The following is a 27,420-nucleotide window of genomic DNA, read 5'->3' as shown; positions in this document are numbered from 1 at the left end:
AATTCACTCGATCGAAGACCAGGCAGAACTACAAAGGGATCTGGACAGGCTGCAGACCTGGTCCAGCAATTGGCTCCTGGAGTTCAATCCCACCAAGTGCAAAGTCATGAAGATTGGGGAAGGGTAAAGAAGACAGCAGATGGAGTACAGTCTAGGGGGCCAGAGACTACAAACCTCACTCATGGAAAAAGATCTTGGGGTGAGTATAACACCAGGCACATCTCCTGAAGCGCACATCAACCAAATAACTGCTGCAGAATATGGGCGCCTAGCAAACCTCAGAACAGCATTCCGACATCTTAATAAGGAATCGTTCAGGAACCTGTACACCGTGTACGTTAGGCCCATATTGGAGTATGCGGCACCAGTTTGGAACCCATACCTAGCCAAGCACGTAAAGAAACTAGAGAAAGTGCAAAGGTTTGCAACAAGACTAGTCCCAGAGCTAAGAGGTATGTCCTACGAGGAGAGGTTAAGGGAAATCAACCTGACGACACTGGAGGACAGGAGAGATAGGGGGGACATGATAACGACATACAAAATACTGAGAGGAATTGACAAGGTGGACAAAGACAGGATGTTCCAGAGATTGGACACAGTAACAAGGGGACACAGTTGGAAGTTGAAGACACAGATGACTCACAGGGATGTTAGGAAGTATTTCTTCAGCCACAGAGTAGTCAGGAAGTGGAATAGTTTGGGAAGCGATGTAGTGGAGGCAGGATCCATACATAGCTTTAAGCAGAGGTACGATAAAGCTCATGGTTCGGGGAGAGTGACCTAGTGGCGATCAGTGAAGAGGCGGGGCCAGGAGCTTGGACTCGACCCCTGCAACCTCAACTAGGTGAGTACAACTAGGTGAGTACAACCACACACACACACACACACACACACACACACACACACACATACACACATACACAGTAAGGACAAGCATCACTCTACAAAGATTTCTGGGCTACACTTTTAGTTCACGATATCTTAATAGATTGACCTGTCTATCAGCGGACAACATCCTAACAAATTTTAACTGAGCTCCTCGCTTAAAGTCTGATCTTTAACGCTGACAGCCTCCTTAATTATTGCAGCAGAAAATTATCTGCTGCTCAAACTGTTTACATACTTACACAGACACTAACCCGCACCTCCACCAACAGTTGATTATTGAATTCCCTTAATCTTTGGACACATCCCTTTCCACATCACTTCCTGGCTCGCGATGCCAGGAGAGAGGCAGCCTAGTAGCGACTAACGAGGAGTCTGGGACAGGAGCTGAGACTCGGCCCCTTCAACCACATATAGTTGAGTACATATAGGTAAGTACACATCCACTGTGTGTGACAATGCAGGTTTAGTGAATAACGTTTTAAGCTATTGTAAAGAAAGCTAAATGAGAACAGGTAATAAGAAATTGCAATTATTATTGTTATGATTATGATTATTATTAAATATTAATAATTATGTTTTAAGCCACAATAAGATGTCCATTACACATTTGGTTGAATTTATTGGCTCACTTTTCCTCAAAGTAGAAATCCATGTTCTCATTCCAAATTCTTGGGAATCTGTGGAATACGAAATTGATCATCTTATCTGTTATCCCACCAAGATCACAACAAACACTATGTACTGTAAAAATTTACAAGGATAAGAAGAGTTTAAAGGGTGACACGACGTGTTTGTCATCGCTGCTTCACCTTCATTATCACACGTCGCTACAAAACCTTGGTACTTTGATTCGGTATTTAAGAGTCCTCTTACTTTTATAAGACACTTTTATTTTTATTTTCTACTTAATCTCCATCTAACTCTTACCTCTTTCCTCTGTTCGAACTCTTGTATGTTTCTGATTTACCGCTACATTCATAATTTTCTCTTTTCTCTGTCTCCGTGTCTTCTCTGTCTGTCCATTTTTTTTTTTTACACAGGGTTTGACAAGGTTAGGTTTAGGATCCCTAGCTTTATTAAGAAGTTATATGCAGGTTAAGGATTCCTAATTTTATTGACAAGCTAAGAACTGTTACGTACATCAGCTCATTTGAAAGCATTTTTATTGTTATGAGACATACAAGCAGGGAACAGGATGAAGTTGGAGCCATCTGTGGGCCAGAATTTTCATCTGATCAACTGACTTTATCTCATTGACATCATAATACTGTACGAATGTGTTCCATACTCGAGTCATCCTGGGGATAAATGATCTCAGATGAAGTGATGTTCTGGAGAAGGATACAGCCAGAGTGAAGTTGCTGCTTTCTGCCCGTCTTGTGGTATAGAAGCTTGCTTCACGCTGTCCTTGAAGTGGCTCCAAGTGTGGTACTTTGACAATACTGGCCTTGTACATAACAGTAAGGCCACCCACATCCTTCCTGTTTTGAAGGATCTGCTGAAATGAAAGATCTATCCAGGATTGGTCCAGGCGAGAGATGAGACGTCTTGTTCTGTTCTCTACTCTGTCAAGCAGTCGCAGATGAGAGGGGACGCAGGCAAACCAAGAAAGTGGGGCATACACAAGGTGTGAGCGTACTTGTGCCTCGTACAGGATCTTGCAACCCCTACTGTCAAGCAGGTGCGAGATACGGGGAAGTGCTGCAAGCTTCCTGGCTGCCTTGTTTGCAAGATTTACAACGTGGTTCTTCATGGTCAGTTTGGAGTCAAATTTCACCTCAAGGATATCAACTTCTTCCCCAGGTGCAACACCCTCCCATTATCCTTACTACTGCACAGGCATTACCATCGTGGTGCCTATAGACCATCATCATTTGTGTTTTCTCAGGTGCAAATGTTACTTGCCATCTATTTCCCCATGCTGATGTAACTCTTAGCTAGTGATTGATGTAGCTTAGAGCAGCTGGCATTTCTTCTCTTGGATCAGTGAATGTCAGTGTAGAGTCGTCTGCATATGCATGGGATTCTGGGATGAGATGAAGAAGGTCATTGAAGTAGACATTCCATAACAATGGTCCCAGCACACTTTCTTGTGGAACACTTGCCCCAACAGGATGTCTTGCTGATTCCGTTCCATTGAGAACTACCCTTAGAGATCTACCATGAAGGTAATCACTGAGAAGACATAGCGTAGAGCCTGCAGTTCCCAGAGCTTGCAGTTTTGCTAAGAGGCCCTGGTGTCACACCCGGTCGAAAGCACCAGCAATGTCCAGTGCTACCACACAGCTGACTTTGGATTCATCCAATGACTGGTGCCACATAGTGGAGAGGTTTAACAACAGATGGTAGTAAAAAAAACTGTTATTTGTCTTGAGATTAGTGTCTCAAGTATCTTACCAGTGATTGACAGCAGTGGCACTGGTCTGTAGTTGCTGATTTCTGCTCTGCTCTTCTTTTTGTGAACAGGGACTACATTTGCCTCTTTCCAGAGAGAATGCCATTTACACTGTACTAGGCAGTGCTGAAAGATGCGAGTTAGAAGTGCTGCTAGCTGGTCTGCACATCTTCTCAGCACTCTTTGGCTCAATTTGTCTAGGCCCACAGCCTTCTCTTGGTCAAGCGATTTAAGAGAGAATCTACCTCTCTCTCTCTCTCTCTCTCTCTCTCTCTCTCTCTCTCTCTCTCTCTCTCTCTCTCTCTCTCTCTCTCTCTCTCTCTCTCTCTCTCTCTCTCTCTCTCTCTTTCTGATGATATTGTCATCAATTCATATTCTTTCAGCGTTGAAGATTGCCCATCCTGAAAGATATGAATTCCCAAAGATAGTGACTCTGCTGGAAGGAAAGCTTTGAAGCTCCTTTAACTATTGTTCCTATAGTGGAATACATAACAATACTGTCAACGTTCCACTGAAGGATTATAGTTCAGGCTGGCAAAATTCATTACCTCATGAATGCCATCCCGTGTGATATGATAAATGTAGCTAAATAATAAAAAACAATGCTATCATGTAGAATATAGTAACCTCCCGCACACTACGAATGAATCTAATATTGCTTAAAATAAAAGCGCATTGTTGTCTTCTGGTGTGGGCAGTACGGTGTGCGTGAGTCTGGTGTGTTGTTCCACGTGATCACGCGACCCTCTCGAGGCCACCTTGACGTGCACATGTGGCGTCGACCAGAGGAGACCATCTTCACTCTGCTCGACCTCAACAACGATCGAGTTACCTATGCTCACGACGGATCAGAGACTACCGAAGACTCCGTCGTCCTCGAACTGGAGCTGGTGACACGTTCTGGCTACATTCTACCTTCGTACCTCCAGGTAAGTTGTGTTCCTACATTCTCTCTTCCCACTTCCAGGTAAGTTGTAGGAACCTTTGTTGTGTTCCTACATTCTACCTTCCTACTTCCATGTAAGTTAAATGAACGCTTGTTTGTATTCCGCCTCCGGAGCACTTATTCTCTGCTACCTCCAAGTGAGTTACGTTTACACTTATGCTCTGCCTCTAGGTAAGGTTTGCAGGACTGTGTTCTGCTTTAAGGTAAGTTCTCCAGGCACTTGTGTTCTGCCTTAAGACAATGTTTAATGACTGAATGTGTATTTCGTCCTGTCGAGAAATTCCTTTTGTTTTTCTCTCTCCAGAACTATTTTGCAGCTCTTTTAAACAGACTTCTCTGTTGCTTTCTTTATATTCATTAAATCTTCAATAAGGAAGAATATTGATTTTTTTTAAAGGAATTGATTTTAATTCAAATATTACCTCATAATGTTCAGGAAGTGAATTCAAAGTTATTTTCTTTGAATGTTTTGCGATCCCACATTGTCTTCAATATCTTCAACTCATTTCAAAGTTAATGGACATCACACCACCCAGGACGCGACTCATGAAAATGGCCAAAAACCTGGGAACGAATGCCACACTTGACAAGAACAGAGTTTCCACCCTTCCATGGATCAAGCCCGGCCCTAGGTTATGAGAAGAAGGTACTACCATTAAGCAAGGGGCCCATATTTGTACCCATCTTGTCTTCAGACTGCTTATTTCTATTCTGTCTTCAGTACGCAAGTGCCCATTTTCAGGGAAAATGAGGGAGGGGGGGGGCCGCCACCCCTGCTCCAGAAAATAAAAAATATGTAAAAATAAATAACCATTAGATAACTAGGACAGACATAAAGAAGAAATTAACACAACTTTTTTGCATTACGATGAAAAACTAATGAAAAAAAACAGTGAGTATCCAACACCAACAAAAAATAATTCATTGAATCAAGTTACAGAATCACAGGAATCAATACTACTACAACAAGGATTCATGATGGAGCACTGGACAGGTAGAGGATTCAGTATAGGGAAGGGAAGGAGTGAGGAGAGGGAAGGGGTGTGGATGGTGGTAACACGCAAGTTGTAGAGGAAACGTGTAGAGGAGACGACTGTGTTACCTTTGTAAGGAGTGGGGAAGGGTGGGGGTGAGTTTACTTGCACAACTGTAGCCCTTCCACTGTTGTTTCCTGTAAGGGATCTTCCTCATGGATAGATTTTTATTGTAGTTAAGGATGAGCATATCTGAAGGTTTGAGTAACTAGTGAAGGCTGCTCACACCCCGCCATGTTAGTCACAACTAAACATTACAAGATATAATGTCCGGGGCATCACAAGGACTTATAGGATGGGATAAAAATAAATCGATGTAAGAATGTGTTAAAATCTTAAGACGAAAACTGCATCAGCCTAAATTAAATTGATGGTGAGTTAGATATTACGTTAAATACAGATATTTCACAGTTTATACCAGTGAATACCTCACTAGGACTGATTCTCATCAGTGAAAATGTGTACACAACACCTTGCAACACCAGCGTGGTCACTGTCACCTTGCAACACCAGCGTGGTCACTGTCACCTTGCAACACCAGCGTGGTCACTGTCACCTTGAAACACTAGCGTGGTCACTGTCACCTTGCAACACCAGCTTGATTACTGTCACCTTGCAACACTAGCGTGGTCACTGTCATCTTGCAACACTAGCTTGGTCACTGTCACATTGCAATACCTGCGTGGTCACTGTCACCTTGCAACACTAGTGTGGTCACTGCCACCCTACAACACCAGCGTGGTCACTGTCACCTTGCAACACCATCGTGGTCACTGTCACCTTGCAAAACCAGCGTGGTCACTGTCACCTTGCAACACCAGCATGGTCACTGTCACCTTGCAACACCAGCGTGGTCACTGTCACCTTGCAACACCAGCGTGGTCACTGTCACCTTGCAACACCAGCGTGGTCACTGTCACCTTGAAACACTAGCGTGGTCACTGTCACCTTGCAACACCATCGTGGTCACTGTCACCTTGCAAAACCAGCGTGGTCACTGTCACCTTGCAACACCAGCGTGGTCACTGTCACCTTGCAACACCAGCGTGGTCACTGTCACCTTGCAACACCAGCGTGGTCACTGTCACCTTGAAACACTAGCGTGGTCACTGTCACCTTGCAACACCATCGTGGTCACTGTCACCTTGCAAAACCAGCGTGGTCACTGTCACCTTGCAACACCAGCATGGTGACTGTCACCTTGCAACACTTGCACGGTCACTGTCACCTTGCAACACTACCGTGGTCACGGTCACTGTGACCTTGTAACACTAGCGTGGTCACTGTCATCTGTCACTTTACCCTGTCCATCAGAAAACCCAGGATAACTCAATACAAATAATAATTTCACAGTTTATAATAATTAATGAATAGATGAAAGTACTACTAATAATAATAACACTAAGAACGCTGAACATAAAAATGTCTGGAAGCTGGAAGCACCATACCGAAGGTCATGACGAGGAGGAACTCAGAGAAGTGAGGGACGGGGTTCTCCTGGCTATACGAGGCTCTCTTGGCTATACGAGGCTCTCCTGGCTATACAAGGCTCTCTTGGCTATACGAGGCTCTCCTGGCTATACAAGGCTTTTCTCTCTTGGCTATACGAGGCTCTCTTGGCTATACGAGGCTCTCCTGGCTATACGAGGCTCTCTTGGCTATACGAGGCTCTCCTGGCTATACAAGGCTCTCTTGGCTATACGAGGCTCTCCTGGCTATACAAGGCTCTCTCTCTTGGCTATACGAGGCTCTCTTGGCTAAACAGGGAAAGAAAAGAAATTAAGTAGAAAAGCAAGGGAATCAAAGTGAGAGGATAGGAGGTACTGGCAGATGAGGCATCAATATCATTTGGGAAATGTTGCCAGCAAACTACCACACTGCTACAGCAACTGGTAGAAAATAAGAATGAAGCCTATCAGAGAGACTTTCCTTACACCCATCTTGTCTTCAGTATATTTGAACCTGTCTTGTTCTTAGTATATTTGTGCCCATCGTGTCCTCAGTATACTTGAACACATTTAGGATCAGTGTGCACCAGTGTGCGTATTAATGGGGACAGTGATGAAATAAGACATTCGTTTGGAAAATTAATGTTCATTCGAGAAATTCACGGCAATAATATGGCAGATAATTGGTTTAATAAGGCATATGACTACCCTTTGAGGGTAGGCATCCAGTAATGTGACTTCATTCACTTTGGTGTAGTCGGTGCACATCCGGAATCCTCCATCAGGCTTTTTAACAAAATTGCACAGTGAAGCCCACTGGCTGGTCGATTCCTCCACCCAACCATGTTCTAACCTCCTGCTGAAGTAGCTTCTGTTGTTTCAGGATTAACTCTGTAGGGAGAAAATTTAATAGGTTTAGCAGTTCCTTCGTCAATTTCGTGATAACCCAGGTTGCACTTTTTTGGAACACCCGAAAATGTATTGGGATAGGTTTGCAGAAGGGTAATTAGTATTACTACTTGGTCTTCTGTAAGTTCCGACATTATGGGGAGGTTCCTTTTAGAAAGCCGAGTTAGAAGGCCTAATTTCAACCTCTGGAATTGAGTACAGTGAATGGGGTCGTCTACATATACATTTCAAGATATATTTTTTTCATTTACGTTAATATAAAAAAATTAATGATTTTGTACCAAAAGAACCTTAGGAAACTTACCTAACCTTATTATAACAAGCGCAATTTAATTTAGCCTAATCCAACTAAATATATTTTATATAAGTTTACAATAATTTAGTAAAACACAGTCAATAATTGTTTCTATACCAGCTTTCTGGCAGTCCACCATCTTTAATTAGCCTTTATCGAACAAATGATAAATTAACATTTATGTCAAGTGAAGCCTAATCTCACTCTATATCTTTGCTGGTTTTCTTGGGATCCTTCGTACTGTATCTTATGACAACCTTGTCAGTATATTTTTTTAAGAGTTACAATACTTGCACGCTTCCTAGGTATAACATCCATCGTGAATTTCAGCATTAATCATGAACTGAAGCTGAGAATTTGGTGAAATCACATTTACTCACGGAGCACACTTGCAGGAATAGCCTTACAGAACCACAGCTGTTATAGCACTGACGAGAGTCGCAGGAGACTAAGACATATTATGAGATAATCACAAAATTTACTCCTATCCCAATTAATTTGCGTATTACTGTGATCGCTCCACAAATTAACAAGCTTTGTCCATGTGGTTGCTGAGACTGGCAACATATGATGGGTATGTGAAGAAATACTCATTCAGCTGAGCTCTTGTTGCCTGTACTCACATGTGTCTGGGTAAGCACGTGAGATACAATTACCTTTAGCCACATGTGTGTGCATATAATGATGAGTTGTTTCTTGTAGCCACATGTGAACAGGTTTGCAGATGAGCTGCTATTGCTTGCATAGATTTCTTACTCAAGTTACACTTAAGTCTCCTCGTTAAGTTTGCTTATTGTGAAAACATCTGATAGAGAATGAAAATTAAGTTTCAAAAAAATAACAAATTGTTCGTAAATAAAAATTATTTATAATTCAAAATTAAACAACAAAATAGTAGAATAGGAAAAAAAATCTCTATTCTATATATTTTTACAAGCTCATTACATGTTACAATTTTTCAACTCTCACCAGTGATAATTACACTTTATCATACATCTCGCATGTATTCAGTATTCAGACATGCAATATTGCAAGTATTTGCAGGAAGCAGAGAGTCAGCATTGATTACCTGACATAGTTTGTAGATGAATGGTTCAGAGAACCGACATGTTGATAAATTAGACACATGTGCAACTCTTGGGTATCTTTATTGAGGAAACGTTTCGCCACACAGTGGCTTCATCAGTCCATACAAAGGAGAATCTTGAAGAACAGGAGGAGAATGAGGTAATCAGTCCCTCAACCTTGAGTCGATGTGGTCAGTCCATCAATCTTGAATAGAATACGGCATACGTGCTGAGAAGGAGCTTATAAACCGTTGACAGGAGAGGTGCAGCAGTCATAGGTCGTGTAACATTTGTTCAATGTTGAAGTAGGTCGTGCCCAAGAATTAGGCAAGCGAAGAATTCCCAAGTATTAAGATCCCAAGAAGTTGCAGTGTCTGACAACTTCTTGGGATCTTAATACTTGGGAATTCTTCGCTTGCCTAATTCTTGGGCACGACCTACTTCAACATTGAACAAATGTTACACGACCTATGACTGCTGCACCTCTCCTGTCAACGGTTTATAAGCTCCTTCTCAGCACGTATGCCGTATTCTATTCAAGATTGATGGACTGACCACATCGACTCAAGGTTGAGGGACTGATTACCTCATTCTCCTCCTGTTCTTCAAGATTCTCCTTTGTATGGACTGATGAAGCCACTGTGTGGCGAAACGTTTCCTCAATAAAGATACCCAAGAGTTGCACATGTGTCTAATTTACCACCTGACATAGTACACTTATTGCCAAAACAATTCAGACGCAGGAGTTTTGACGTCAGGGAAAAAATCGGCGTAGACCCTCATTATTCCAAACTAAGATGCATTCATTTAGAACACCTTTGTGGAAAATATTTCGGGTCTTGGGACGTGATTGCTACATATACGAGTGGAGAGAGGTTATATTTCGACACACTGCCAAGCCAGACAATTGAAAAATGTTAACTCAACCACTGATGTTCTCCATTGAAATGCTACTCAACACAATCTTCCTTTTCCCCTCCTTGACTTTTTAGCCTTGGTGGCGGCCCGTCCTCTTAACCACGGACATTACAGCACTGTTATAAATGCAGTCAAGTTGTCACTGCAGAAGGCGCCTTGAACACTTATAATTGACTATTGTTCTAGCCGCGTAGTATCTACCTTTTTCTGTTCGCGCTGCAGACTTTTTATTGGGCTTTTAATTTTATATTTACAGAATAAAAAAGCACAATACAATAACTAGAACAATACACAACCTGCAAACAGGAAAATGTGCGTCATAACTTCTCTTCTCCAACATGTTGTTTATTTATGTTCTATATTTGTAGTTTTCTGTTATTTTTTTTATTTGTATGGGACAATCTAACCTAACTTAGAAATGTGCTGGAAACCGTATGTGAAGAAGTGACTTAACTGCAGCGAGGACGGGTTGATGGTGGCAAGTTTGTAAACTTCATCTCTTCAACTCTGAACATAACTTTTCCAAATAATGTTCTAGCTTGGCCATGGACAGTTCTTCAAGTGTGGTTCTGACCACCTTCTTAATGGAAAACCTAGAAAATAAAAGCTTTCACTTGAAAGACCTGAAGACCGTCACATGACCTGAACACCGTCACATGACCTGAACACCGTCACTTGGTGTGTGGACGATACCCTCGTTCTACAAATCAGACTTCTGAGCTACAAGAACTCCTGCATAAAACAGAAAATGTTGAAGCAATCTTGAAGTTTACACTTGAACTTTAAACCAAAGGGAAGCTTTCCTTCTCCGACACTGCTCTCTGCAGACCCCCGAGAAGAGTAAGTGCTCTTCAAGGTTTAACGGGGACAACCTCACATCGCACGAGTCTTACATTAAACACTGATGGACGGTCATATGACTCTTCCTGAGGGCTATATGCATTATCTATCTAGCCTTGAGCTCTTAGAGGATGAGATTAAGACACATGTGCAACATCTGGGTATCTTTATTGTAGACGTTTCGCCATCCAGTGGCTTTATCAATACAAATTCTAGGACATAACTTGAAGACAGTAGTCCTAGAATTTGTATTGATAAAGCCACTGGATGGCGAAACGTCTACAATAAAGATACCCAGATGTTGCACATGTGTCTTAATCTCATCTTGTCGGTATTATATACCATTCGTACACAACTCTTAGAGGATATTCGCTTGTCTTTACTTCACCCCTCTCATTTTATCCAGAATTGCAAAAATAGAACTCAAACCATCCTACATAGTCTACCGACTGCGATAACCAAAACTTTATAATGTTACCTTGCAGTGAAGTTCCTACCCACACACAACACGAGCTCTTGCCAAATGCTACAAGAAAATATCCACTATTGCCGCTGTTTAATTGGCAACATTTCTAAGAAAAATCTCCATTTAATGTTCCCTGTACGGAAAGAGGAGTATTCACCTTTCACAGAGAAAACTTCATTAACTCAGTGCTTCTGAAGGAAGGTTGAAATTTATTAATTTTACGAGTTAAACCCCTCAAGGGAGGTTCCTTGACGCTGGTGAGGGGCTCTTGATCTAGGGAATTGGATCTGTGCTTCAGTTCCCTGAATTACTATAAGCCTGAATACTTTTTTATTATTATAACAATAATTATGAACCAAAATATTAATGAGCGTGATTGCCTCTTCACTGAGTATGAAATAGATAATGCATTAAATAAAGGTCGATCAGTCGCTCCTGGAAAGTCTGGTATAACTTATATCCTGCTAACATCAAGAACCATACAACAGGGCATAAGATGATAAGTACTATTCTTCTTATGAAGTTTAGGTAATTTATAATCGATTAGGTTTCATCATATCTTCATCTAAAACAAAAATAATGACAAGCAAGCAACATCCCCCACCCATGTGTCTGCAGGGTGACAACATGAGTTACGTTAAGTCTTACAGATACCTTGGTGCAGAAGTGTCCTTCAGTATATCCACTAAACCGCAACTCAATAAGAAATGCAAAGACAGGCCAAATCCTCTCAAAGCTGTTGCTGGCTACAACCCCAACTATAGTGCTAATGTGAAAATATTTAAAATGATGTACATAGCATATATTTGGCTCTTAGTTGATTATGCTGTGTCCATGTTGATATTAGCTAGGGAAAGTTCTCTTCAACCCTTGGAGTTAATGCAAAATGAAGCCCTCAGAATTAGTCTTGGCTGTCCTAAATCTACCAAGCTTCTTAATATGAGGAAGGAGCTTGATGTATCTAGTATCAGTGATAGAATTATTGAGATTAACACTGTACTTGGATTTAGCGTCTCTTTAGTGTCTTGCCGCAGTGCACGAGCTACTGTCAAGCATTCTTACCAGTGTCGGTAAACAACATCTGACTTCACTCTCTCATCCTTCTTGATCTTCACCTGATCACCACCTGACTTCATTCTTCTATTCTGCTTGATCTTCAGCTAATCATCACTTGACTTCACTCTCCCACTGTGCTTGAACTTCACCTGACCACCTGACTTCACTCTCCCACCCTTCTTGATCTTCACCGAGCATACACATTATCCACTTCACCTACACACCTGCAGGATCGATCACCGCTCAAAGAATTTCTAAAGCACGAAGATTCATGATAACGTTAGCTTGCCTGTTGAGGTATTCAGCGAAGTTTTACCTACATAAATAATGTTTTTATTTTTATCCATAAATTAATCGAAGAGTGAGATCACTGGGCTAAGCAAAGTCATCTGGCCTCAGGTCCGTCGAATTATTGTGGAAGATTACATTTGCAAGTCAAGTGGTGAGTAGCCGCTTTCAACAGACTTGTCAATGGTCACAATGACTGGAGCACGACAGAGAAATGCTGTCACCGTTTTTCGCGGCTTATTAGACGCATTTTTTTTACATAAAATGTCTCCAAAAACCACCCTGCGTCCTATAAACTGAAGGTCAATGACTAGAGCTATAAACCATACCACGGGAGGGGTTAGAGCCCGTGTCGGCTGGCCCAGTGGCTAACAAGTCGGTCTGGAGTTTTATAATTCTCTGACCGCGGGTTCTAACCCCACCCGTGTTATGGTTTGTTTGCAATCGTGGCATTACGATTTCGCGAGTCCATTGAAACTGTACGAGAGTATCTATCGTCCACCATAGTACAAACACTCACTCATATTGGTTTACAGTCTTCACACCAACACAGCAACTTAAGAGAGTGAGAAATACTGGAACAAGCGTGGAATTCAACCTCAGTGAATAGCAGCTTTACCATTGACACAATCCAAAACAGTGCCAACATCTGTGATTCACCAATAATCAGTCTGTTGCAAGCAGCTCTAAGAGGCAGACTCGGAGCATTGGTAAAGGCTTACTGACAGTCCCGGAGCATTGGTAAAGGCTTTCACACACCCTCGGAGCATTGGTAAAGGGTTTCTGACAATCTCGGAGCTTTGCTAAAGACTTTCAGAGAGTCTCGGAGCATTGGTAAAGGCTTTCTGACAGTCTCGGAGCTTTGGTAAAGGCTTTCAGACAGTCTCGGAGCATTGGTAAAGGCTTTCAGACAGTCTCGGAGCATTGGTAAAGGCTTTCAGACAGTCTCGGAGCATTGGTAAAGGCTTTCAGACAATCTCGGAGCATTGGTAAAGATATTCAGACAGTCTCTGATTATTGGTAAAGGCTTTCAGACAGTCTCAGAGCATTGGTAAAGGCTTTCAGACAGTCTCGGAGCATTGGTAAAGGCTTTCTGACAGTCTCGGAGCTTTGGTAAAGGCTTTCAGACAGTCTCGGAGCATTGGTAAAGGCTTTCAGACAATCACAGAGCACTGGTAAAGGCTCTCAAGATGGCAATCAAAATGACACCGATCAGCCTTCCGATTTATCTAGGTTATGATGGCGATGCCAGCCGCTAGCAGCAACAACCTGGTGGTTCAGGCAATCAAGATGAAATCCTGACAAGAAATACACCGGGATATGGCATGTCATAATTCACGTAGATAAAGAGCTTTATAAGCCAAAGTTCCTCACAGGAATCACATTCAGTGATTATTGTGTGAACCAAGTTGACGAAAATCGGTAAAGAAAATTATTATTTTCGTTTACCAGATTATTCTAAAATTCAGTCCTCATTTATACACTGAAGAACATTGAACACTGAAGAACACTTAAAAAACTGAACAATGAAGAACACCGAAGAATATTCAAGAACACTGAAGAACGTTGAAGAACACTGAAGAACGTTGAAGAACACTGAAGAACGTTGAAGAACACTGAAGAACGTTGAAGAACACTGAAGAACGTTGAAGAACACTGAAGAACGTTGAAGAATACTGAAGAACGTTGAAGAACACTGAAGAACGTTGAAGAATACTGAAGAACGTTGAAGAACACTGAAGAACGTTGAAGAACACTGAAGAACGTTGAAGAACACTGAAGAACGTTGAAGAACACTGAAGAACGTTGAAGAACACTGAAGAACGTTGAAGAACACTGAAGAACGTTGAAGAACACTGAAGAACGTTGAAGAACACTGAAGAACGTTGAAGAACACTGAAGAACGTTGAAGAACACTGAAGAACGTTGAAGAACACTGAAGAACGTTGAAGAACACTGAAGAACGTTGAAGAACACTGAAGAACGTTGAAGAACACTGAAGAACGTTGAAGAACACTGAAGAACGTTGAAGAACACTGAAGAACGTTGAAGAACACTGAAGAACGTTGAAGAACACTGAAGAACGTTGAAGAACACTGAAGAACGTTGAAGAACACTGAAGAACGTTGAAGAACACTGAAGAACGTTGAAGAACACTGAAGAACGTTGAAGAACACTGAAGAACGTTGAAGAACACTGAAGAACGTTGAAGAATACTGAAGAACGTTGAAGAACACTGAAGAACGTTGAAGAACACTGAAGAACGTTGAAGAACACTGAAGAACGTTGAAGAACACTGAAGAACGTTGAACAACACTGAAGAACGTTGAAGAATATGCAAGACTTTTATTTTCCCACAAATTCTGGTACAGGAGATCATGATATATATAAATGACAATATTTATGGGTAACATCACTCCCCAGTAACTGGGTATCATCACCCCAGTAACTGGGTATCTGTAGACAGCCTGTACTGTCTGCACAGACAGCCCATGCTGTCTGCCAGCTTAGTTCATATTTCGCGCCACTCAAGTGCTGCCACCTATAGGCCTTGCCACTTCAGTATGCCCAGACTTGCCTCGCTCTCACTCACACAGCGGCCTGGCTTCAACACACAAGTACTCTCATCTCTCTCTCGCGGGCATGGCCCTGCCCGGGCCATGGGCACAAACACACAAGCCTGTGTAACCCACCACTACTTAACAATAAACTAAGAAGCCTCCGAAGAAGTATATCATTTAACTACCCGCTCTACAGCTACCAAACAAGCCCTTTATATTGGTACCAGCGGTGGTCGCAGCGTTGTGTTTACCCTGGAGAGAGGAGGGAGAGGTATGAAGTCACCTTCATTTCATCACCCTACACAAGAAGCATCCGTCTCTCAACGAGTTATCCTGATGTCGTGTCTGCACGTTTGAGCATCCAGACACAGGTACAAGCAGGATCCAGCCGAAATTTGCCGAATTTCTTCGAGAATTGTGAGTGGCGTCCCAGCGTCTCACGCTACAGTGTCCCACGCTGTTTCTCAAGTCACGTGTTCAGCGTCACTTGTATGTTGCTGTTGTTGTTCAGCTCAGCACAGCTGTTTCAGCAAGCCAGAGGTGAGTCTTGTGGTGATTTCTGCGTCCAGTGTGAGCTTCTCCACGTGTTTGTGGGTGGGGGAGGAGAGGAGAGGAGAGGAAGTGGCTGTTCCTCACCTTGCCCATGCTCGCCCTCCTCACGCTCACCCGTCTACCATACACCACTCACCACTGCCCACTCCCTCTGCTGTGTTTTCTGCTGTTTTTCGTGTGAATTCATTGCCAGTGCTGTGTATCCGGGTGCCCGAGGCCACTCGAAGCTACGTGGATTACGACGTCACGTGGGTGTGGGCGATCATGTAGAGCTACAAAGCCACGTGAGTTACCAGATGTCCCAGGCCTCATGCTGTGGTCTGCTGCCCGCATCACATCGACGCCACCCACGATGCTGCCCGACTTCATGACGTCACGATGTCTGCCTGACGTCACCTCGAGATGTCTGCTGACGTCACCTCACGATGTCTGCTGACGTCACCTCTCGATGTCTGCCTGACGTCACCTCACGTTGTCTGCTGACGTCACAGTGCTGCTGACGTCACCTTGCGACATCACGCCTGACATCACATGATGTCACATCGAGTGTTCTAGTAATTATTTCAGTATTGTCGAGAAGATTGAGAGAAAATATATGTCGTGTGTTAATTAATTCCTCTCAGTCAGTGTTCTCACATTTTAGTATGTCTTAGTCAGTTTTATGCGCAGAAAAGCATCATTTGCTAGTTAAGCCATGTTGTACCGTATGTACAGCGGTGTGTTTTTAAAGTTCCGTGTGTCCAGTGAGGTCTGTGGTCAGACCCTTGAGTTGTACCACTAAGTCACCCGTGACCAGTGTGTTTGACAGCTGATTTCTCAGCCCTGAGCGTATGAGCCCCCTTGTACAGAAAGCTTTTATGCTCGTCGCTCGTGTTGTTCTGCAGAATCGTACCTGCTACGATTCCCATCGAGATTTGTTTCACTTCACCTCCAGACCTTCAGAGTGCAGTTATATGTAGAGAAACAAGTCTGGGGACGCTTAGGCTAACCTCTGCTATAACTCCAACTGTCGAGAGATGATACTCGTCAAGCCGCAGCCAGCCCTGTCGGCAGGCGCTGTGTCAGCCTCGTGTCACAAGCTTCAGTGAGCAGCCTGCACAAAGATGATGTCACTTTGACTGCTAGCTCTCTCACTGCAGTCTGGTGTATGATGTTACGACTCCCAGATGTTTCGCCCAGTCGTCTCTGCCACGACTCGCTCCACAACTCGCTCCACGATCGCCGGCAGTGACAGCCCAGCGACAGTACCAGTCGAGAAGTGTCCTCCTGAGTCGCTTGTCAGAAGTCCTGCCCAGTGGCCGAGTTTTGTCGACGCCTCACTCGAGGGCACCAGCATGTCGTGCCCCAGGTTGAGTGAAAACCTGCAGCGACTCCTACGATGTCTGCTTCACCGTTCCAGAGGAGACCGTACCCTGTTACGTCACAGCTCAGCCGCAGCGATGTCTCCCGTGTTGCAGTATCTGTCCAGACGCAGGAAGGCGTGCAGTGATACTCATCGACGCTCACTGCCTTTGACCACGATGTTTAGCACACCCCACATGTTTTTTTCTTCCCTCCCTGAAGGAAGTTTTTTTTCCATGTCCATATGTATATATATGTTTTTATTTTGTGTTCTGTGCCCTGTTCCTACGAGAGAGAGACCGAGTTTCTTTTACTACCAGTATTGTCGCGTCGGGACGACGCGCGGTAGGTGGCCGAGCGTATGTAGACAGCCTGTACTGTCTGCACAGACAGCCCATGCTGTCTGCCAGCTTAGTTCATATTTCGCGCCACTCAAGTGCTGCCACCTATAGGCCTTGCCACTTCAGTATGCCCAGACTTGCCTCGCTCTCACTCACACAGCGGCCTGGCTTCAACACACAAGTACTCTCATCTCTCTCTCGCGGGCATGGCCCTGCCCGGGCCATGGGCACAAACACACAAGCCTGTGTAACCCACCACTACTTAACAATAAACTAAGAAGCCTCCGAAGAAGTATATCATTTAACTACCCGCTCTACAGCTACCAAACAAGCCCTTTATATATCATCACCCCAGTAACTGGGCACCATCACCCCAGTAACTGGGTACCATCACCCCAGTAACTGGGTATCATCACTCCCCAGTAACTCGGTATCATCGTGCCCCAGTAACTGGGTATCATCACCCCAGTAACTGGGTATCATCACTCCCCAGTAACTCGGTATCATCGTGCCCCAGTAACTGGGTATCATCACCCCAGTAACTGGGTATCATCACTCCCCAGTAACTCGGTATCATCGTGCCCCAGTAACTGGGTATCATCACTCCCCAGTAACTCGGTATCATCGTGCCCCAGTAACTGGGCATCATCACCCCAGTAACTGGGTATCATCACTCCCCAGTAACTCGGTATCATCGTGCCCCAGTAACTGGGTATCATCACCCCAGTAACTGGGTACCATTACCCCAGTAACTGGGTATCATCACCCCAGTAACTGGGTATCATCACTCCCCAGTAACTCGGTATCATCGTGCCCCAGTAACTGGGTATCATCACCCCAGTAACTGGGTACCATCACCCCAGTAACTGGGTATCATCACCCCAGTAACTGGGTATCATCACTCCCCAGTAACTCGGTATCATCGTGCCCCAGTAACAAGGTATCATTACCCCAGTAACTGGGTACCATCACCCCAGTAACTGGGTATCATCACCCCCGTAACTGGGTATCATCACTCCCCAGTAACTCGGTATCATCGTCCCCCAGTAACTAGGTATCATCACCCCAGTAACTGGGTATTATCACCCCAGTAACTGGGTATCATCACTCCCCAGTAACTCGGTATCATCGTCCCCCAGTAACTAGGTATCATCACCCCAGTAACTAGGTATCATCACCCCAGTAACTGGGTATCATCACCCACGTAACTGGGTATCATCACTCCCCAGTAACTCGGTATCATCGTCCCCCAGTAACTAGGTATCATCACCCCAGTAATTAGGTATCATCACCCCAGTAACTGGGTATCATCACCCCCGTAACTGGGTATCATCACTCCCCAGTAACTCGGTATCATCGTCCCCCAGTAACTAGGTATCATCACCCCAGTAACTAGGTATCATCACCCCAGTAACTGGGTATCATCACCCACGTAACTGGGTATCATCACTCCCCAGTAACTCGGTATCATCGTCCCCCAGTAACTAGGTATCATCACCCCAGTAATTAGGTATCATCACCCCAGTAACTGGGTATCATCACCCCCGTAACTGGGTATCATCACTCCCCAGTAACTCGGTATCATCGTCCCCCAGTAACTAGGTATAATCACCCCAGTAACTAGGTATCATCACCCCAGTAACTGGGTATCATCACCCCCGTAACTGGGTATCATCACTCCCCAGTAACTCGGTATCATCGTCCCCCAGTAACTAGGTATCATCACCCCAGTAACTAGGTATCATCACCCCAGTAACTAGGTATCATCACCCCAGTAACTGGGTATCATCACCCACGTAACTGGGTATCATCACTCCCCAGTAACTCGGTATCATCGTCCCCCAGTAACTAGGTATCATCACTCTCCAGTAACTGGGTATCATCGTCCCCCAGTAACTAGGTATCATCACCCCAGTAACTGGGTATCATCACCCCCGTAACTGGGTATCATCACTCCCCAGTAACTGGGTGTCATCGTCCCTCAGTAACTAGGTATCATCACCCCAGTAACTGGGTATCATCACTCCCGTAACTGGGTATCATCACTCCCCAGTAACTGGGTTTCATCGTCCCCCAGTAACTAGGTATCATCACCCCAGTAACTGGGTATTATCACCCCAGTAACTGGGTATCATCACTCCCCAGTAACTGGGTATCATCGTCCCCCAGTTACTAGGTATCATCACTCCCCAGTAACTGGGTATCATCACCCCAGTAACTGGGTATCATCACCCACGTAACTGGGTATCATCACTCCCCAGTAACTCGGTATCATCGTCCCCCAGTAACTAGGTATCACCACTCTCCAGTAACTGGGTATCATCGTCCCCCAGTAACTAGGTATCATCACCCCAGTAACTGGGTATCATCACCCCCGTAACTGGGTATCATCACTCCCCAGTAACTGGGTGTCATCGTCCCTCAGTAACTAGGTATCATCACCCCAGTAACTGGGTATCATCACTCCCGTAACTGGGTATCATCACTCCCCAGTAACTGGGTTTCATCGTCCCCCAGTAACTAGGTATCATCACCCCAGTAACTGGATATTATCACCCCAGTAACTGGGTATCATCACTCCCCAGTAACTGGGTATCATCGTCCCCCAGTTACTAGGTATCATCACTCCCCAGTAACTGGGTATCATCACCCCAGTAACTGGGTATCATCACCCACGTAACTAGGTATCATCACTCCCCAGTAACTCGGTATCATCGTCCCCCAGTAACTAGGTATCATCACTCCCCAGTAACTGGGTATCATCGTCCCCCAGTAACTAGGTATCATCACCCCAGTAACTGGGTATCATCACCTCCGTAACTGGGTATCATCACTCCCCAGTAACTGGGTATCATCGTCCCCCAGTAACTAGGTATCATCACCCCAGTAACTGGGTATCATCACTTCCGTAACTGGGTATCATCACTCCCCAGTAACTGGGTTTCATCGTCCCCCAGTAACTAGGTATCATCACCCCAGTAACTGGGTATTATCACCCCAGTAACTGGGTATCATCACTCCCCAGTAACTGGGTATCATCACCCCTAGTAACTAGGTATCATCACCCCCAATAACTGGGTATCATCACCCCCAATAACTGGGTATCATCACCCCCAATAACTGGGTATCATCACCCCCAGTAACTGTGTATCATCACCCCCAGTAACTGGGTATCATCACCCCCAGTAACTGGGTATCATCACCCCCAGTAACTGGGTATCATCACCCCCAGTAACTGGGTATCATCACCCCCAATAACTAGGTATCATCACCCCCAATAACTGGGTATCATCACCCCCAATAACTGGGTATCATCACCCCCAATAACTGGGTATCATCACCCCCAATAACTGGGTATCATCACCCCCAATAACTGGGTATCATCACCCCCAATAACTGGGTATCATCACTCCCCAGTAACTGGGTATCATCACCCCCAGTAACTGGATATCATCAACCCCAATAACTGGGTATCATCACCCCCAATAACTGGATATCATCACCCCCAATAACTAGGTATCATCACCCCCAATAACTGGGTATCATCACCTCCCTAGTAACTGGGTATCATCACTCCCCAGTAACTAGGTATCATCACCCCCAATAAATTGGTATCATCACCCCCAATAACTGGGTATCATCACCACCCTAGTAACCGGGTATCACCACCCCACTAACTGTGAACTATTAAAAATCCCTGGGAAGTTCAGCAATGTCTATTATGAACTTAAGTTTTTACAATTAACTTGCCATTTTATATTAACATTAGACAAAACCACAAAGCCAGCAATCCTGCCAGAGTGCGAAACATTTGCCAGGCTTCTGTTTCACTCACGTATGGCAGGATGGCAGAGTCTCCCAGAATAATTGTTTCTCTACCTTCCAAGTCTAGTGTTTGCCTGGTAAGTTGGCCTGAGAAGCAACATTACCAGGTAAGATATTTCAAGGCTGGACTTTAATTACAAGGCTTGTGAGAGTCTGAGAGCTTCATGAATATGGAAGTAATTGGTGAGGTGAACTTTAAACAATGTTCAGTTAAGTGTTGTTGTTACTGGTGGTTCAGGTGTTCACGAGAGTGGAGTAAGAGCCACACTCTTGATCCTGCGTTTCTTAAGCTCTCTTGACTCTCTGATATTATTTAACAGCAGTATTTTATTTTAAAAATAATTTGATTACATTATAAATTTAAGCTTTTTACGATAATTATTGTTTTGTTTCGGAACTGACAATACTTGTAAATCAAGGGTATCCATGGCAGATATCTTCCTGTGTTGCAGACATGATATCAGAATCGACTAAACATGTCATGCTAGTTTTTGAGTTTTGTGTTGTGATCATGTTATTCATTTCTATATTAATATAGCCGAATTTCTTGTATAGTTTTTTAATTTATTTGTATATTTAGTGATTGTATTTGTTCATCTGGATTTAGAATATATGTTCTTATTTTATAAGTTATTCATCTGGTTTCTTATTATATTTGGGTCCTTGTTTAATATGTTCGTCTTGTTCACTGTTCTATTTATTTATACTGTTCTTTATTGTATTTCATCACATGCATTCCATCTTATATTCGTTCTTTCTATATAAAACAGACTTGGGTCACATGTTTACACATCAGGAGTTCAGAAGGAATGGATATACTGACTTGTTCCTTCTTGTCTCTTCTCCATTAACCATCCTTGTCTTTCTCACCTTGTTTCCTCCTCTAGTCTCCATCTTCTGCCAAGCTTGTCTCTCCCACTTTTTATTTTTTTATACCTCATTTATCTTCTAATCTTTATGTTTCTCCTTTAACAAATTATATTCTATATCCCTTTCCTTGTAATCTTGTCATGTATCTGATAACGTTTCCTGATTTTTTTTGTCAGTCTCGTCACCGGTTCGTATTACCGGTGCGCGTCATCGCTCGGAATGACTCTCCGACTCTGCAACTGCCTCCAGGGAAGGTGTTAAGACTGGCTGCTGGCACCTCCAAGACCTTCACACCGGAGATCATCACAGTCGTTGACAGTGACAGCCCTCCTAGCAAACTCAGGTGAGACTAACTCAATATAGCAGGTTCATACCATCTTTTTTTCCGATTAAAGTCATAAATGAGTACCAGGAACAGAGAACTGTCCTTCGGTTTCACGGTGATTAGGAAGTATAACGATCTGGATAAGGAAAGAACGGAAGTATATCTCATATGCAGTTTTGGGAATGGATTTGAAGGAGCATATGAGGCCAGGAAGAGTGAGTGACCGTCCTAGCCTCCAGGCTAGGAGTCATGATTAGAGGCTAGGAACCAAGACAAGAAGCTGGAGACAGACAGGAAACTAGTTGCTAAGAGGCTAGGAGCCGAGACAGGAGACTAGATGCCAAGACAGAAGGGTAGGAGCCAAGACTGGAGCCTAAGAGCCAAGACTGGACGCTGGGACCAAGACCAAAGGCTAGGAGCCAAGACCAGAAGCTAGGAGCCAAGACAGGATTGTAGGAGCCAAGACTTGTGGCTAGGAGCCAAGACAGGATGCTAGGAGCTAAGACAGGATGCTAGGAGCCAAGACTGAAGGCTAGGAACCAAGACTAGAGGCTAGGAGCCAGGACTGGAGGCTAGGAGCCAAGACTGGAGGCTAGGAGCCAAGACTGGAGGCTAGGAGCCAAGAATGGAGGCTAGGAGCCAAGACTGGAGGCTAAGAGCCAAGAGTGGAGGCTAGGAGCCAAGACTGGAGGCTAGGAGCCAAGACTGGAGGCTAGGAGCCAAGACTGGAGGCTAGGGGCCAAAACTGGAGACTAGGAGCCAAGACTGGAGGCTAGGAGCCAAGACTGGAGGCTAGGAGCCAAGACTGGAGGCTAGGGGCCAAGACTGGAGGCTAGGAGCCAAGACTGTAGGCTAGGAGCAAAGACTGGAGGCTAGGAGCCAAGACTGGAGGCTAGGGGCCAAGACTGGAGGCTAGGAGCCAAGACTGGAGGCTAAGAGCCAAGACTGGAGGCTAGGGGCCAAGACTGGAGGCTATGAGTCAAGACTGGAGGCTAGGAGCCAAGACTGGAGGCTAGGGGCCAAGACTGGAGGCTAGGAGCCAAGACTGGAGGCTAGGAGCCAAGACTGGAGGCTAGGAGCCAAGACTGGAGGCTAGGGGCCAAGACTGGAGGCTAGGAGCCAAGACTGGAGGCTAGGAGCCAAGACTGGAGGCTAGGGGCCAAGACTGGAGGCTAGGAGCCAAGACTGGAGGCTAGGGCCAAGACTGGAGGCTAGGAGCCAAGACTGGAGGCTAGGAGCCAAGACAGGAGGCTAGGGGCCAAGACTGGAGGCTAGGAGCCAAGACTGGAGGCTAAGAGCCAAGAATGGAGGCTAGGGGCCAAGACTGGAGGCTAGGGGCCAACACTGGAGGCTAGGAGCCAAGACTGGAGGCTAGGAGCCAAGACTGGAGGCTAGGGGCCAAGACTGGAGGCTAGGAGCCAAGACTAGAGGCTAGGAGCCAAGACTGGAGGCTAGGAGCCAAGACTGGAGGCTAGGAGCCAAGACTGGAGGCTAGGAGCCAAGACTGGAAGCTAGGAGCCAAGACTGGAGGCTAGGAGCCAAGACTGGAAGCTAGGAGCCAAGACTGGAAGCTAGGAGCCAAGACTGGAGGCTAGGAGCCAAGAAAGTACCCAGCAGCCCGAGCTTTTTTTCTTGCTCTTATGAGTCAAAATTATATTTCTATAACCACTGAGCTCAGCCTCCATAAGTCGAAGTCTGGAACATGTTTCTGGCACTCAACCTCACAAGTTATGAGTCAAGAGCATGTTTCTGGCACTCAGCCTCTCAAAGTATGAGTCAGGAGAATATTTTTGTCACTCAACCTCTCAAGGTATGAGTCAGGAGCATGTTTTTGGTACTCAGAGTATGAGTCAAAATGTTTCTAGTGGCACTGAGGTCTACCTCAAGTGTGAGTCTGATTCATGCTTGTAGTGGCACTGAGGTCAATTTCTCCACTTACTGGATAATAGTTATATTCGTATTATCTTCCCTTGTTATCCATATTTAGACCCAGACTTTTTTTTTCTGATTCCGTTAACTAGTCGCAACATGTGTGACTTCTTAACTGTCTAAGTCGGACCAAAACGTCGACAGAATTTTCATTATCCTATGTGCATTTTTATGCGCGGATAACATCCGTTGTCTTGGAGAGTCAACTAGATCACTACCTGATGCAGCTCCACCTGAGGTGTGGCTCCACAGGTTTAACCATGGACCCGAGGTGTGGCTCCACAGGTCCACAGGTAGAACCATGGACCTGAGGTGTGGCTCCACAGGTAGAACCATGAACCTGAGGTGTGGCTCCACAGGTAGAACCATGGACCTGAGGTGTGGCTCCATAGGTAGAACCATGGACCTGAGGTGTGGCTCCACAGGTAGAACCATGGACCTGAGGTGTGGCTCCACAGGTAGAACCATGGACCTGAGGTGTGGCTCCACAGGTAGAACCATGGACCTGAGGTGTGGCTGCACCCGTTAAACCAGCCTCGAGCACTGTCACAACTATGACGAGAAAAGTGACAGTGATGGTAGAGTGAAGAGTAACAGTGGTAGCTGAGCGAAGAGTGACAGTGATGGTAGAGTGAAGAGTGACAATGGAAGCTGAGTGAAGAGTGACAGTAGTAGCTCTGGATCCTTTCACCTCCGTCTCCTGTTTATAGTCGGCTTTCTGTTGTGTGTGTGTGTGTGTGTGTGTGTGTGTGTGTGTGTGTGTGTGTGTGTGTGTGTGTGTGTGTGTGTGTGTGTGTGTGTGTGTCTAACTTGTTAAAAAAATTTTATGCACAGACTCATGAATAAATTTAGTAAATTTTATTATGTAATCACAATTTAAAACTATTATTTAATTTTTAAATAATGTCATTATTAAAAATATTTATTTTACACAATTAAAATTTTGTATTTCAGAATAACAGTTCTAAATCTGAAAGAGAGTGAAGGTGGGTACATAGAGAACTCCAAGTCCCCTGGAGTCCCTATTCATTCCTTCACGCAAGAGCAAGTCAACCAGGGTGTTGTCTCATTCGTCCACCGAGGAGAACGCAACACCAAGATCGTTCTCAAGGTTTCTGATGGCATCGAAACCGGAGAGCCAACCATTCTGAGGGTGGCGGCCTTTGAGCTGCAAGTATATTTGGTCAACAACACTGGCTTGAGACTCACTCATGGTAGCTGGGCCTTCATTACCCCCGCGAACCTCTCATCTACTACCAATGCTCCTGAACAAGATTTGGAAATTTATTTTCAAGTAACGGGATTGCCACGTTTTGGGGTCGTCCAAAGGTTACACAGCAGCGATCGCTGGCAAAATGTGAACCAATTCAGTAGTCGGCACCTGGAGAAAGACAAGATCCGTTACAAACACATTTCCAAAGAACCTAGTGAAGACGAGTTTAGATTCAAAATATCTACTGACTATTTCACATTTCCAGCAGAATACACTTTCGGAATATCATTCGTGTCTGTGACAGTTAACGTCATCAGAAACGCAGAGCTTCTTATTGACAGAGTGCAAGAGAGCTTTATTTCCGAAGGCTTTCTTCAGAGTGAAACCAAACCTGATTCAACCCCTGGGAAAGATATCATTTACAAAATAATATCAACTCCATTATATGGCTCTGTTTTCTTAAGCTCAGGAGATCTAACACAGCATAAAAAATTGGAAATAAGTTCTACGTTTAGCCAGGAAGACATTGCCAAAGGAAGAATCAAATACAAACTTCGTCGCAAGAGCTACTCGACTCTCCAAGATTCTTTCCAGTTTCAAGTTTCCAGCAACGGCCGCTCCAGCAGCGTTCATACATTTAGTATAAGACACAACCCTCCTCCAGTGGATGCCAACATTGTAATAGAACATTTAAATGTACAGGAGGGCTTCAGAGAGAAAATTACCGACAAATATTTGAATATAGATGTCAGGGGCATAACCAATATTGTATTTAATGTTACCTCTTGCCCTAGGCATGGCTCAGTCAACGTTGTAGACGAGTCAATGATCCTCCCAGAGAGAATAAACGCCACCTTCTTTACATCACAAGATATAAAGTCAGGATCGGTGTTTTATCAACATGATGATTCAGAAACGACTAAAGATCGTTTTTATTTTGTGGCATTATCAGAAGATCCAGAGGTGGATTTTCAGTACGTGGGAGTTATGCACTTTCGAATCATCATGACTAACGATAATCATCCTATTAGGATTATAGACAAGGTTCTCAATGTCGTTACTGAGAGCGAAAGAGTCGTGACCTCTAATGATCTATTGTACATTGACCCTGACCTCGATACGCCGTCATCGCAGATTCAGTACACCAGACGAAAAATCCCAAACGGAGATTTTTTTCACATCGATGACAGATTTGAACCTGTGTATTTGTTTACACAGGAAGATATTGATCGACGGCGCATTGTTTTTCGCCACGATGGTCCCTCTTACGGCAAAGCTGTGATCTCCGTCACGGATGGTGATCTATCCTCTACAAGCATCTTGGAAATTGTGGCCTCTGAGCCATTCATCGAAATCGTTAATAACAGTGGAATCATTGTGCAACGAGGCCAGGAGGCCGTCATCTCTAACTACAATCTGAGCGTGGAAACCAACATGAATGCCTGGGGCTCAGATATTGTCTTCCATGTAACCGCCGCACCTCGGTATGGCCGCTTGATGGTGAATGGCCAGTCAGTCACTAAGCATCAGTTCACCGAAGCTGACCTTCAGAGTGGGAAACTCAAGTATGTCAACAAAGGAGAAGGAAGTTTTAGGGACGAGTTCCGCTTTCAGGCAAGAATCAGTGAGACCTTCACAGACGGCAGCTTTGAGGTGAAGGTAAGAATCCAATCAAAAGACTGAAAGTAACAGCTTAATTTTGGAAATGATAGACAGAGATGAATATTGTGATTTTCGAATAAGCTTGGTAAGAGGTTCAAGAAACCACTTACCTCTTAATCTAAGGAATAGGATTTGGGTTCCAGTTCCTGGAATCGAGTGTGAAGGCCGTCCATTCCCTAAGGGGGATCACTAAATCCCTACTGCTTTATTGCTCCTCTGTAATACTCATTGATACAAGCATATCCAGTGCT

The 27,420-nt window shown here is 44.4% G+C and overlaps 1 protein-coding gene across 1 annotated transcript in view; it reads left to right on the top strand.

Annotated features, from left to right (window-relative positions):
- LOC128689813 (chondroitin sulfate proteoglycan 4) overlaps positions 1 to 27,420 on the top strand; it is a 375,987-nt gene that overhangs the window by 294,541 nt on the left and 54,026 nt on the right. The window contains exons 10-12 of the mRNA XM_053778303.2: positions 3,982 to 4,212; positions 22,217 to 22,383; positions 25,249 to 27,166. Coding sequence (XP_053634278.1) covers positions 3,982 to 4,212; positions 22,217 to 22,383; positions 25,249 to 27,166 — 2,316 coding nt within the window. The remainder of the gene's footprint in view (positions 1 to 3,981; positions 4,213 to 22,216; positions 22,384 to 25,248; positions 27,167 to 27,420) is intronic.

Source organism: Cherax quadricarinatus, chromosome 22, assembly GCF_038502225.1.
Source record: "Cherax quadricarinatus isolate ZL_2023a chromosome 22, ASM3850222v1, whole genome shotgun sequence".
Taxonomy (NCBI): Eukaryota; Metazoa; Arthropoda; class Malacostraca; order Decapoda; family Parastacidae; genus Cherax; species Cherax quadricarinatus.
The sequence above is the reverse complement of the archived record's forward strand: the minus strand, read 5'-3'. Positions and strand labels throughout refer to the sequence as shown.